Genomic DNA, 12,154 nt, shown 5'->3' with positions numbered 1-12,154 from the left:
GCCTTAAACACCCACATCATGATCGGGCCCAGCCTGTTCAGATCCCTGGATTCTAGAAAGCAGTGGGGGGTCCCTAGGGCCTGTGCAGATTCCCTGGGATAGGACTGGTCTGCCTACACCCAACTGGATGTTAAGAATCTCCCTGACTCACAGGTTCAGTGGATTGGGAAGAAAAAAAAAAATTCAAAAACATTTCCCCGAGAACTCAGGAAAGGCCTGGCTAAGCCAGGTCCAGTTGGATCTACAGCCTTGTCCTCTAATTGATAGTGTATGTCACACTTGGCTATGAGGGGGCAGCTTTGCTCCTCCAGCAGCTTCCTCTCTGCTGTGGATGGGTTTAATAATAAATAGCTCGGCCGGGTGTGGTGGCTCACACCTGTAATCCCAGCACTTTTGGAGGCCGAGGTGGGTGGATCACGAGGTCAGGAGTTCGAGACCAGCCTGGCCAATATGGTGAAACCCCGTCTCTACTAAAAATACAAAAATTAGCCGGGCGTGGTGGCACATGCCTCTAGTCCCAGCTGCTCTGGAGGCTGAGGCAGGAGAATTACTTGAACCTTGGAAGCTGAAGTTGCAATGAGCCAAGATCCCGCCCGCTGCATTCCAGCCAGGGCGACACAGCGGGACTCCGTCTCAAAAAACAACAACTCACCGAGGTCTCCAGCAGCCCATATGGCCCAGATACCTAAAGACCTTCCCACATGCTGCCTTGAGTGCCATGGCGGGAGGGAGCCCCTGGGGCCTCCCTGCAATACAGGCCAACTTCCTGTTTGTGCCTGTGGGTAGGATTTTATGAGTCTAAGAGAAGCCCAGTCATGCCCCGTGGGGGGTCAGAACCGGCAGGCCTGCTCACCTGGGCAGACACCTACTCTAGGGAGGGGGCTGTGCTGGTTCTGCTTGGGCAGCCCCACGCTGAGGTGTGTGCATGGTGGGGGCAGGTGGGAGCTGCTCTGGTGAAACTCGAGCCTCCTTTGTCTGATTCCCAGGGGTTTTCCCTATATTTGGGGATTGGGCCAAGAGTGGACCGGGTTGGGCTCCCAACGGAGCAGGGAGGGTGGCAGAGTCAAGTTCTATAGGGCAGCTTAGTTTAAGGCAGCCAGGTAGTCGAATTATCGGTCACGAGATGCTCGCCCCCTTCCCCACGTCAAAAACCAAGTCCAGTAAACTGTGAAGGCGAAGGCCAGAGGGGCAGCCTCGGCCACCGTCGAGTCCCTGTGGGGCTGGGAACTGGGTAGGCTGTTGGTGGAGTGCGGGACAGACCACTCCCCTCCCTGGGTGGGGGGCGCGGCCTGAGCCGCCCCGCCCCGCCCCACCAGGTCAGGCCAGGCGAGCGCCCGGAGCCGGGAGCCGGGAGCCCGGAACCCGGAGCCCGGAGTTCGGAGCCCAGAGTTCGGAGCGGGCTAGGGAGGCGGCGTTGTCGCGGCGAGGAGGTGGGCGCGCTGGAGCAGGAGCGGGGCCAGAGCTGGAGCCGAGGCGCAGGTGGCGCTGGGTGAGTGGTGGGGCCGCGGAGGTGCAGGAACTCCTGCTTCCCGCACATCCCCGCTCCTGAACGAACTTTCCGCTTCTGGGGAAGCTAGGGATGGAGTGAGGAGGGGGGTCCGCACTTGGTGGGTCGCCCGCGAAGAGTCCAAACAGGGAAGCGACACGAAAACGCACGCCGACGGGCCCCAAACACGCGTGCACAGACCCACGCCCGCACTTGGGACACGCGAACACACATGCAGTCGGAAAGGACGCGCCCAGTTTTCTACCCTTGCACTCCCAGGGACAGCGCCAATCAGCCCGCGCGGACCCACAGCCGGCAGGGCACTCTGCGGTCGCGCATTGGGTGCGGGAAAGGGGCAGCCCCGTGACCGCCGACGGGGGCGGGCCGGGTGGGACGCACCCAGAGGTTCCTGCTTCCTGGCCGCCCACAGGTGAAGACGAAGACGTAAACAGGCGCCGGGCACGTGACAGCTCCGCACACCAGTGGCCTGTGCCCCCAACCCCACCACGAGGCGCGTTTGCTTGGTTCCAGGCCGGACGGCGTTCCATTCTCCTCCTGGAGCCGGGATAAGCCCTCTCCCAGGAACCGGAGCACAGCGCCCCCTGGAGCCGGGGCGGAGCAGGAGGGCCGGGCTGCTGGGCAGGGCTGGGGTTAACCTGGGCTCCTGTACGTCCTTCCCCCAGCACATTCTTGGTATCTGCATCCCCGAAGGTTTCGGAGACAGGCCCTTGATGGCAGTGGACAGGTGCCCCCGCCTATTCCCGCCAGCCCAGAGAGCAGCTGCCTGAGCGCCTGCGGGTCCCCTTCCTACCCTCACCTCCACTCCTTGCCGGAGTAGGAGTCTCCTCCCCCGCAGAAAATGCATGAGTGTAAACGCCCCCTCAATACCAGAGTGGGCCTAGACCCCTAGAAAAAGGAGGACGAGCCCCTGCCCCCAGGGAATGAGGGAGTGGGCAGTAGCTCGATGCCTTCTTCCCGCCCCACCCCCTACCCCTACACACACGCTGAGCCCAGCTGCCGCCTGAGCTGGGCAGGCTGCCAGAAAGGGGAGGAGGTTCTCGGTGCCCCAGGAGGCAGGGATCAGGGCAAGGCCAGAGGAGGGGGCTCTGTTGGGGAGAGGGGCTCAGTCTGTTCTTGTGAGGCTGAGGGTCTGGGGTGAGTCTGAGGGTGGCTGGGCTGTGTTTCCCTTTCCAGGGAAAAAGAAAGAAAAACAACCCTGTCCATGGAGCTAAAAATAGAGCTGAGAGCCGGCCAGGGCTGTGGCCTGGAAGGGGGGGATGCTCCTTCCTGGGGCCCGGGCGAGCTCTGGCAGGCCTTGGCCCTGCGGGGGAGGGGGTGGTTAGGGGAGAAAGGCTGTCTTTGCCCAGGGATGCAGGCATCAGCTGACCTGACCGGGTCACCGAGACCCCTAGGGGAAAGGCTGTGCGGTAGAATATTTGTGAAGCATGGCTGTAAGAAGTTGTCTGTGTGAGTGACTGAATAGAGGTTGTCAATGCGTGAAAGATGGTTAGGAGACTAAGTGCATTTGAGACAGTGACTGGGTGCGAAGGACTGCGGATTGTTGTGGAAGCCTGTGCCCAACAGGCCTGTGACACCGTGTCTGTGTGTGAGTTGGACTGGAAGATTATGGAAAGAAGGAACGCGGACCCACGTGACAGCTGAGACTGCTTGTGGCTGCGTGGTGAGGCTGCATGTGGGAAAGGTCGCGTGGGTGTTAGGGAGACTGTATTGTGTGCGAGAAGGTGAGAATATTTGCGACCTTGAGAAAGTGGAATGTTGTCTGCCGTGCGGCTCGTGTAGGTTTGGGCTGTAGGCTTGGACCGGTTTGCCCCAGTGATTGTTGGGGAGCCAGGGGCCGCTTCTCTCCGAGAAATGACCTCTGTCTTAGCAAGCGGTCCCGAGGGGAGGCTGGGGAGCACGGGGCCGCGCCAGAGGCCGGCCTGGGTTCGCGGGGAAAAGGGCACCGTGTCGGGGAGTGGGGCAGGGCCCGCGTGGTGGGGGGCGGCTGGGTGTGTTCTCCGAGCGGGCCGCCAGGTGGCGCCGCCTCTGCGAAGCCCAGGTTGCCGCCTCCAACCCGCCCCTGGTGGGGCAGGTGCGGACCCAGCCTCGGCCTCCGACTCGCGCTAGGGCGCGGGTCCCCGGCACCGGAGAGTGGGGGACGGCCGGTCGTCGACCTCTCTCGCTTGGGACTCTGAGGCTGAGAGCGTGTCAAGGAAGCTTCGCTTGGAGAAGCGGAGGGGGAGGGGCGGCCGCCGCCGTGCCGTGGCCCTTTGTGCTGGAACAATGACCAGCTGCCGCTAGCCCCGGGGCCCCGGCTGGGGCGGAGGGTGACCACCGCCGCCGCCGCGTCGAGCCGAACCGAGCCGCCGGACACGCAGTCACAAGGCGTCGGAGGCAGGGCTCCCGACTGCCGCCGAGCAGCCCCTACGTGCGCCCCGGCGGATTCGCGTGACGCGGGTGCCTGCGCGTGTCCCTGCGCGTGTCCGCGTCCCGGGGCGGAGACGCCCCTCGGACCCTCCCCCGCGCGGCGCCGCCCACTCGCACTGGGCGGGGGCTGGCCAGGGCCGGGGGAGCCGCGGAGGCGGGGCCGGGCCGGGCGGCTCCGAGTGGCGGTACGCTGGCCGGGGCCGGAGCCGGAGCCGGGCGGCGCGCCTGTGGAGCGCTGGGGGCGGCCTAGGGCTGAGCATGGAGCAGCGCGGCGGAGGTGAGGGGGGGCCGGGTCTGGGAGGCGGCCTGGGGAGTCCCCAACTTCTGCGCGGTGGAGTCCAGCCGGGAGACAGCTTTCTCCAGACGCCCCACTTTGTGGAAGGGGGGCTGGGTTCTGGAGGATGGATCGGGGGCTCCCGGCTTCCCGCCGCCGAATGGGAACTCGTGATCGCAGACTTGACCCCGCTTGACTGGTCCTTGGAGTTTGGGTGGCAGGGAGACTTTCCCCAACTCCAGATCCTTCGCCGGCCCTGAACCAGCTCCAGCCCTCAGCTCCCCTCAGCCCGGTAAAAGGGGGGTGCTCCTGGGCCAGAGTGATTGCTCAGGGAGTGCTGGGGAGAATGAGGGGTTCCCATCTCCCACAGCCACAAACGCATTTCTCAAAATGGAGCCTCCACTTGCCCCTCCTTCTCTCCAAGAGCGGGAGCCCGGCTGGCTGGGCCTGGCTTTCCAGACTCCTGGCTCCCTGGGCGTGTGGCTCTCAGGGCCCAGCTCTGTGGCACTTTGGACTTAGGGGCCCTCGGCTCCGTGGGGTTGGGGGCCCTGGCTCACTGAGTACGCCTGACTGTCTCCTTGTCGGCCTGACCCTCGGGCTTCTCCAAGTCTTTGTCTCTTTTGGGTCCCTGTCTTTCTCTGAGCCTGTCTCCTTCCTTCAGTTTTCACTTTCTCCGTGCTCGCTGAAGTGGGGAAATGCAACAGAGGTGCCAGCCCTTGGCCCCCTAAGAAGTCCTTTCCCCACTGTTCACTCCACGCCCTGGAGTGGGCCCAGAGAGGGGAGGGGAACGGTTTTTCTATCTGCTCTGCTGGGCGCTGGGATGTGTGGGGTGGTCTGAGCCCCCGCCCTGCAGAGGGGCCTGTGATCGCTCCCTGCGCCCGGCCTACCCCTCCCCCAGCTCCCCGCAGCTCCTGCCCCAGCCTGGACACCTCTTCCTGGTTCGCAGTATCTTTTGACTTGGGTGGGAAGGAAGGCGGTGGATTTAATGGAGTGCATGCGAGAAAGAAGGGGACAGATCAGGCAAAGGAGTTAGATAATGTCCCACCTCTCCCCACATGGCAGAGAGGGAAGGAAACAGGCTCCCCCCACCAATGGGCCCTCAAGCCACCCAGGCTCCCACCACTCTCATACCTGCGTGCCCACGTTCACAGGTTCCTCTGCACACCCTGGTGCACTCACCTTCCTAGTCGCACACATACATAGGAGATCACACATAAACTCATGAACTTACTGACAAAGCTGTCCAGGCACCGTCTCTCCCACACACCACAAACTCACTTGTTAGATCTGCATTTATAACTTTCACAGGCTTTCTAATGACCCCTTACCCACATACTCTTGTAAGATATACACATGTGAATTCACACATGAACTCATGTATGTGAATGTACTGATACATCAAACATGTGTAGACTCACATTCACGATGCTTTCACGCACATTTTCATATACACGTGTTCATTTCCACGCTCCTGTGCATGTAGTCACACAACAAATAACTAAATGCACACATTTCTACTCCCAGTGCAATTCTCTGTCCAGTTCTTGGCCCTGCTCTGCATGATGACTTCAGCAGATGCCTAAGTCCTGGTCATCAGCGGCCTCGGGACTGGGACTAGGGAGGGGGTTCCGGGTGGAGGCTTACAGCTGCTTCCAGGAAGGAGCAGGGCCTGGGGAGGTGGAGCCATCTTGCCTGGGTTCTGTGGAAGTGAGGTTTTGGAGCAGCCACTAGAGGTGAAGGCGGGACTTCTACCTTCCTCCCCTCAGGGTTAGTCTGGGGACCTTCTGAAGCTGTAGGGTTTCAGAGAGGTTGGCAATGGGGTAGAGCCTGTGGAGGTTCCTTTAGGCCTCACTGATTGGGTGTGCAGAGGCTAGGAGTTGTCATGGAAAATGTATGAGCCTGCATCTACCTCTGGGAGGCAGGAGACCCCAAAGGACACCTGTGGACTCCCTAAGAGTGGTGGTTTTCTTATTTAGCCGGATCCACAGAGGCAGTTTAGCTGCCTCACTGGGAGAAACTGAGGCCCAGCAGAGGGAGGCAGGGCACTGACTGACTTTGGCTCTTCGTTCCCTAATTACCATCTGAGGTGCTGATTGTACCCCTGAGGTACCTCAGCCCAAACTGCCCACCTGACTTAGAGGACCAGGGACGTGTGCTTCAAGCTGGTAGAGAAGGCCCCTCCCTCACCTGAGTCCTGGCCTCTGTGGAATGCAGGATTGGGCTTAGGCCTGAGTCTTTGCTGACAAGTGGCTCTGCAGTAATCACCCACGCCTCCCATCCCTCTCAGCATCTCTGCTGAGTGGATTCAATCCTCAGCCCTGTTCAGACCAGCATTGGACAGTGTGGTCTGGGGCCCAGGGGGAATTGAGGTTCATTCCAGCACTTGAAGGGGGAGTCTCGGTGGGGATCAAGGCTTGTTACTGATGTCAAGGAGGTGTTTGGTCAGGATCAGTGGGTCAGGAGGGGTCTCTAGGTGGAGGGACTCTGACACCACTGCCCTGCTTACAGGTCACCTGCGAGGCCGCTGGCCAGGCCTGAGCCTTTGCCACCATGGCCATTGTGCAGACTCTGCCAGTGCCACTGGAGCCTGCTCCTGAAGCTGCCACTGCCCCACAAGCTCCAGCCATGGGCAGTGTGAGCAGCCTTATCTCAGGCCGGCCCTGTCCCGGGGGTCCAGCTCCTCCCCGCCACCACGGCCCTCCTGGGCCCACCTTCTTCCGCCAGCAGGATGGCCTGCTGCGGGGTGGCTATGAGGCACAGGAGCCGCTGTGCCCAGCTGTGCCTCCTAGGAAGGCTGTCCCTGTCACCAGCTTCACCTACATCAATGAGGACTTCCGGACAGAGTCACCCCCTAGCCCAAGCAGTGATGTTGAGGATGCCCGAGAACAGCGGGCACACAATGCCCACCTCCGCGGCCCACCACCGAAGCTCATCCCTGTCTCTGGAAAGCTGGAGAAGGTGAGGACCAGCTCTTCCTTGTGGGCCTGGGTAGAACGGGAGTCCCCCTTGGAAAACTGGAATTTAGAAGCTTATATAGAGGAAAGAGTGTGGGCTCCAGATTCACCAGACCTGGGTCCTAATCCCAGCTCTCTCTCATTCTGCATGTGTGACCTCAGGGAAGTCACTTAACCTGAGCCTCAGTTTCTAGAACTGACGTGAAGGTCAAATAATGTATAGCATAGTGCCTAGCATGTGGCATGTATACAGTTGTTAAGTGCTAGTTGCTTATGTTCTGGTTATTTCTGCACCAGTTATATGTTTGGCTTTGGTCAAGGCCTTTAACCTTGCTGAGCCTCCATTTCCTCATCTGTAATATGAGAATAGTGATCATATTTAGATAATGGGGATAAACCTTTCAGATTGCTTGACACAAAGCTGACACTGGTGGCCACCTCCACCAGTGGCCGCAATTGTTACGAATATATGGGCATTGGGGACCCCAGATGGGAGGGCAGGGAGTGTCATAAGGGTTCTGCAAGATTGGGCAGCTAGCTCATCTCCACTGTCACATGGCACCTCATTTCAGAACATGGAGAAGATCCTGATCCGCCCAACAGCCTTCAAGCCAGTGCTGCCCAAACCTCGAGGGGCTCCGTCCCTGCCTAGCTTCATGGGTCCTCGGGCCACCGGGCTGTCTGGGAGCCAGGGCAGCCTGACACAGCTGTTTGGGGGCCCTGCCTCCTCCTCCTCTTCTTCCTCCTCCTCTTCAGCTGCTGACAAACCCCTGGCATTTAGTGGCTGGGCCAGTGGCTGCCCATCAGGGACGCTATCCGACTCTGGCCGAAACTCACTGTCCAGCCTGCCCACCTACAGCACCGGAGGTGCCGAGCCAACCACCAGCTCCCCAGGCGGGCACCTGCCTTCCCATGGCTCTGGGCGAGGGGCACTGCCTGGGCCAGCCCGAGGGGTCCCTACTGGGCCCTCCCACTCAGACAGTGGCCGGTCCTCCTCCAGCAAGAGCACAGGCTCCCTGGGGGGCCGTGTGGCTGCCGGGCTTTTGGGCAGTGGTACCCGGGCCTCCCCTGACAGCAGCTCCTGTGGGGAGCGCTCACCACCACCCCCGCCTCCACCTCCTTCTGACGAGGCCCTGCTGCACTGTGTCCTGGAAGGAAAGCTCCGAGAGCGGGAGGCAGAGCTTCAGCAGCTGCGGGACAGTCTGGACGAGAATGAGGCTACCATGTGCCAGGTGTGGTCAGAGGCAATGATGGGGAAGGGGCATGGCAGGACATCCCAAGGCCTGGGGAATGAAAGGGGCATTTCCATTTTAGCAGGGAAGAGGGGTTGGGTAGTTGTAGTTGTGACCCCCCTGCCCTCCCCACCAGTTGTCTGGTTTAATTTGTGGAATAGCCAGACGTGGTGGCTCACATCTGTAATCCCAGCACTTTGGGAGGCCGAGGTGGGCGGATTGCTTGAGCTCGGGAGTTTGAGACCAGCCTGGGCAACATGGGGAAACCCCATCTCTCCTAAAAATAAATTAGCTGAGTGTGGTGGCATGTACCTGTAGTCCCAGCTATTTGGGAGGCTGAGGTAGGAGGATCACTTGAGCCCAGGAGGAGGAGGTTACAGTGAGCTGACATTTTGCCATTGCACTCTAGCCTTGGGTAACAGAGCAAGACTGTATCTCAAAACAAGAAACAAAAAACAAAACTTGTGGGGTGGAAAGGAGTCAGAGTGCATGGATTCAAACCTCCCACTGCTAAATACCAGTTTTTGGACTTGAGCAAGTTGCTTAACTTTATTCAGCCTCTATTTCTTCATCTATAACAGGGATATTTCTAGCTTCATAGGATTGTTATGAGGATTAAATAAGGCAAAAGGTGTAAAGTGCTTAGACTAATGCCTGGTATCTAGGAAATGCTATACATAAATGCTTGCTTTTTTTTTTTTTTTTTTTTTTTTGAATTTTTAGTGGAGACGGGGTTCCCACCATGTTGGCCAAGCTGGTTTCGAACCCCTAGCCTCAAGTGAGGCACCCGCCTCGGCCTCCCAAACTGCTGGGATTACAGGCCTGAGCCACTGCACCCGGCCAAGTGCTTTTTTTTTTTTTTTTTGAGACAGGGTCTCATTCTCTCACCCAGGCTAGAGTGCAGTGGCGCGATTTCGGCTCCTTGTAGCCTCAACCTCCTGGACTCAAGCAGTCCTCCCACCCCAGCCTCCCAAGTAGCTGAAACTACAGGCACACGCCACCACACCAAGCTAATTTTTGTTCTTTGGAGAGGCAAGGTTTTGCTGTGTTGCCTAGGCTGGTCTCGAACTCCGGAGCTTAAGTGATCCACCCACCTCGGCTTCCCAAGATGCTGGGATTACAGGCGTGAGCCACCGAGCCCAGTCTGCTTGCTCTTGTGTTTGTTTCTATGATCATTATAAAAGCAGTTAGTATTGTTGCAATTACTATTGTTGTTTGATGGAATACACCCTTCCTGAGCCCTCAGAAGTGGGCCGCCAGAGCAGACACTGAGTGGGGAGTTGGGAAAACTGCCCAGGAGCTGGGTCTGTCTTCTCGCCTGCAGGCATACGAGGAGCGGCAGCGGCACTGGCAGCGAGAGCGCGAGGCCCTGCGAGAGGACTGTGCAGCCCAGGCACAGCGGGCACAGCGGGCCCAACAGCTGCTGCAGCTGCAGGTGTTCCAGCTGCAGCAGGAGAAGCGGCAATTGCAGGATGACTTTGCACAGCTGCTGCAGGAGCGTGAACAGCTGGAGCGGCGCTGCGCCACCTTGGAGCGGGAGCAGCGGGAGCTCGGGCCAAGGCTTGAGGAGACCAAGTGGGAGGTGGGCCAGACCAGGAGGGGCAGGGAGCAGGGTCACACAGGGAGAAACCCTGGAAAAAGGGGCCCAGCTGCACCCTCCCTCAGCCTGCCACCCCCAGAGGTCCTCCCCTTCCTCACCTCCGTGAGATGAAGTTCTCCTCTGTTCCTTTCTGGGAGGAGGGTCTCCTTGTTGGCCTTGTCTAGTGGCACAAAGCCACGCTCCAGCCAGTAGTAAGAATGTGGTGTTTGTGGTGTGGAGGCACTCTTCTAAGCATGTTACATGGGACAGATCATTTCATCCTTATAACAACACTGAGGGGGCTACCACTAGTCTCCCCATTTTAGAGATGAGTAAACTGAGGCCCAGAAAGACTGGAGTGCCAAATCTGAACCCAGGCAGTCTGGCTCCAATATCTGAGCTCTTAACCAAGTCACTGTAGTACCTCTCCAGTAGACACCTGGGTACTGCCCTCCATTGCCCCCACTCCTGCAGCACCTGCCAGCACCCAGTCCCCAGGGCTCAGTGGTACTTCCACAGTGTCTCGTGATGCTTTGAAGACACCAACTTTGAAGCAAAAAAATCTGTCTGCTTTCCACTTAAGCCACATCTTCACTCTATGACCTTGGACATGTCACTAGACTTGCCTCAGTGTCTCCATCTATAAAATGGGGATAAAGATGGACTCTCCTCCCGAATGCCCAGCATGATGCACAGGGCCTGTCCCCCCAGGAGAACCTGTCTCACCATCCTTCCCCACTGCCTCCCACCCCCAGGTGTGCCAGAAATCAGGCGAGATCTCCCTGCTGAAGCAGCAGCTGAAGGAGTCTCAGGCAGAGCTGGTGCAGAAGGGCAGCGAGCTGGTGGCCCTGCGGGTGGCACTGCGGGAGGCCCGTGCTACCCTGCGGGTCAGTGAGGGCCGTGCGCGGGGTCTACAGGAGGCCGCCCGAGCTCGGGAGCTGGAGCTGGAAGCCTGTTCCCAGGAGCTGCAGCGACACCGCCAGGAAGCCGAGCGGCTGCGGGAGAAAGCTGGGCAGTTGGATGCTGAGGCGGCTGGACTCCGGGAGCCCGCTGTGCCACCTGCCACCGCTGACCCATTCCTCCTGGCAGAGAGTGATGAGGCCAAAGTGCAGCGGGCAGCAGCCGGGGTTGGGGGCAGCTTGCGGGCCCAGGTGGAGCGATTGCGGGTGGAGCTGCAGCGGGAGCGGCGGCGGGGTGAGGAGCAGCGGGACAGCTTTGAAGGGGAGCGGCTGGCCTGGCAGGCAGAGAAGGAGCAGGTGATCCGCTACCAGAAGCAGCTGCAGCACAACTACATCCAGATGTACCGGCGCAACCGGCAGCTAGAGCAGGAGCTGCAGCAGCTCAGCCTGGAGCTGGAGGCCCGGGAGCTTGCGGAGCTGGGCCTGGCTGAGCAGGCCCCCTGCATCTGCCTGGAGGAGATCACTGCTACTGAGATCTAGGGCCCTCGGCACCCAGCTCTGCAGGGAGCTCTCCCAGAGGGGCAGCAGCTGCAGATCCACTTAGGACCCAGGGCCCACGGATGATCCCAAAAGCTGAGGGCCCCAAAGCCACTTGTCTCCTAGGATCCAGGCCTCTGGGATTCTGCCAGGAACTTGGGATGGTCCTTTGACTTGGAGGAGCAAGATCAGACCGCTCGAAGGTCCCCGTGTTCACTGTCACCCAGAGGCTCCTGTCACTACCCACTTCATTCCCCACCGCTGCCAGTGCCACTGCCAACCCTGTTCACAGGCGCTTCCAGCCCACTCCAGCCAGGGGAGCTGGGAGGAAGAAGGGGCTCCCTCCTCTCCACATTCCCCCTGACCCCAAAGCCAGAGAAAGCCAGATGGCACCAGCTGCTCCAGATGTGCCTGCCCATATTGGGGGACAGGGCCGGGCCTGGGCTCGGTTCCCAGGTTCGAGCTCTGCAGCCTGTCTCCTGGAGGGAGGGGGCTGAAGTCAGACCAAAGGAAGAACTCAGAAATGTCTTGTTTATTTGTGTTTGTGACCAAGCAGCCTCTCCCTTCACCCAGGTTTATGGCCTCGTTTTCACTTGTATATTTTTCACACTGTAAATTTCTTGTACAAACCCAAAGAAAAAATTAAAAAAAATTTTTTTTGTTTAAAAATAATGTGAATGCGCTGGATAAAGAGTATAGGAACTTGTTTGACCCACACCCCCTCTATTTGCTGGCTATTCCCCGAGCTCTCTTGGGGAGAAAAGGT

At 59.3% G+C, this 12,154-nt stretch overlaps 1 protein-coding gene across 6 annotated transcripts; it reads left to right on the top strand.

Moving 5' to 3' along the window:
* Positions 1–1,350: 1,350 nt before the first annotated feature.
* On the top strand, positions 1,351–12,060 carry LOC105478384 (leucine zipper tumor suppressor 2). 6 transcript variants are annotated; one of them, XM_011735619.3, is made up of 5 exons: positions 1,351–1,489; positions 6,696–7,145; positions 7,714–8,373; positions 9,698–9,955; positions 10,708–12,060. In XM_011735619.3, exons 2-5 carry the CDS (start codon positions 6,738–6,740, stop codon positions 11,389–11,391), a joined length of 2,010 nt encoding a protein of 669 aa, XP_011733921.1. In that variant the 5' UTR covers positions 1,351–1,489; positions 6,696–6,737; the 3' UTR covers positions 11,392–12,060. The 6 variants fall into 6 exon arrangements, with proteins under 6 accessions (XP_011733921.1, XP_070925369.1, XP_070925370.1 ...); XM_071069268.1 differs by lacking the exon at positions 1,351–1,489 and adding an exon at positions 2,066–2,152; XM_071069269.1 differs by lacking the exon at positions 1,351–1,489 and adding an exon at positions 2,163–2,179.
* The last annotated feature ends 94 nt before the right edge of the window (positions 12,061–12,154 follow it).

This window comes from Macaca nemestrina, chromosome 9, assembly GCF_043159975.1.
Source record: "Macaca nemestrina isolate mMacNem1 chromosome 9, mMacNem.hap1, whole genome shotgun sequence".
Lineage (NCBI taxonomy): Eukaryota > Metazoa > Chordata > Mammalia > Primates > Cercopithecidae > Macaca > Macaca nemestrina.
Note: the sequence above shows the minus strand (reverse complement) of the source record. Positions and strands in the feature narration are given on the sequence as shown.

What these genes read in the sequence shown, in the direction of transcription:
- LOC105478384 (XM_011735619.3), top strand. Translation starts at nt 6,738, where the DNA reads ATGGCCATTGTGCAGACTCTGCCAGTGCCACTGGAGCCTGCTCCTGAA. An exon ending in ATGAGGCTACCATGTGCCAG is followed by an intron (nt 8,374 to 9,697) that starts GTGTGGTCAGAG and finishes TCTCGCCTGCAG; the next exon opens with GCATACGAGGAGCGGCAGCG. An exon ending in TTGAGGAGACCAAGTGGGAG is followed by an intron (nt 9,956 to 10,707) that starts GTGGGCCAGACC and finishes TCCCACCCCCAG; the next exon opens with GTGTGCCAGAAATCAGGCGA.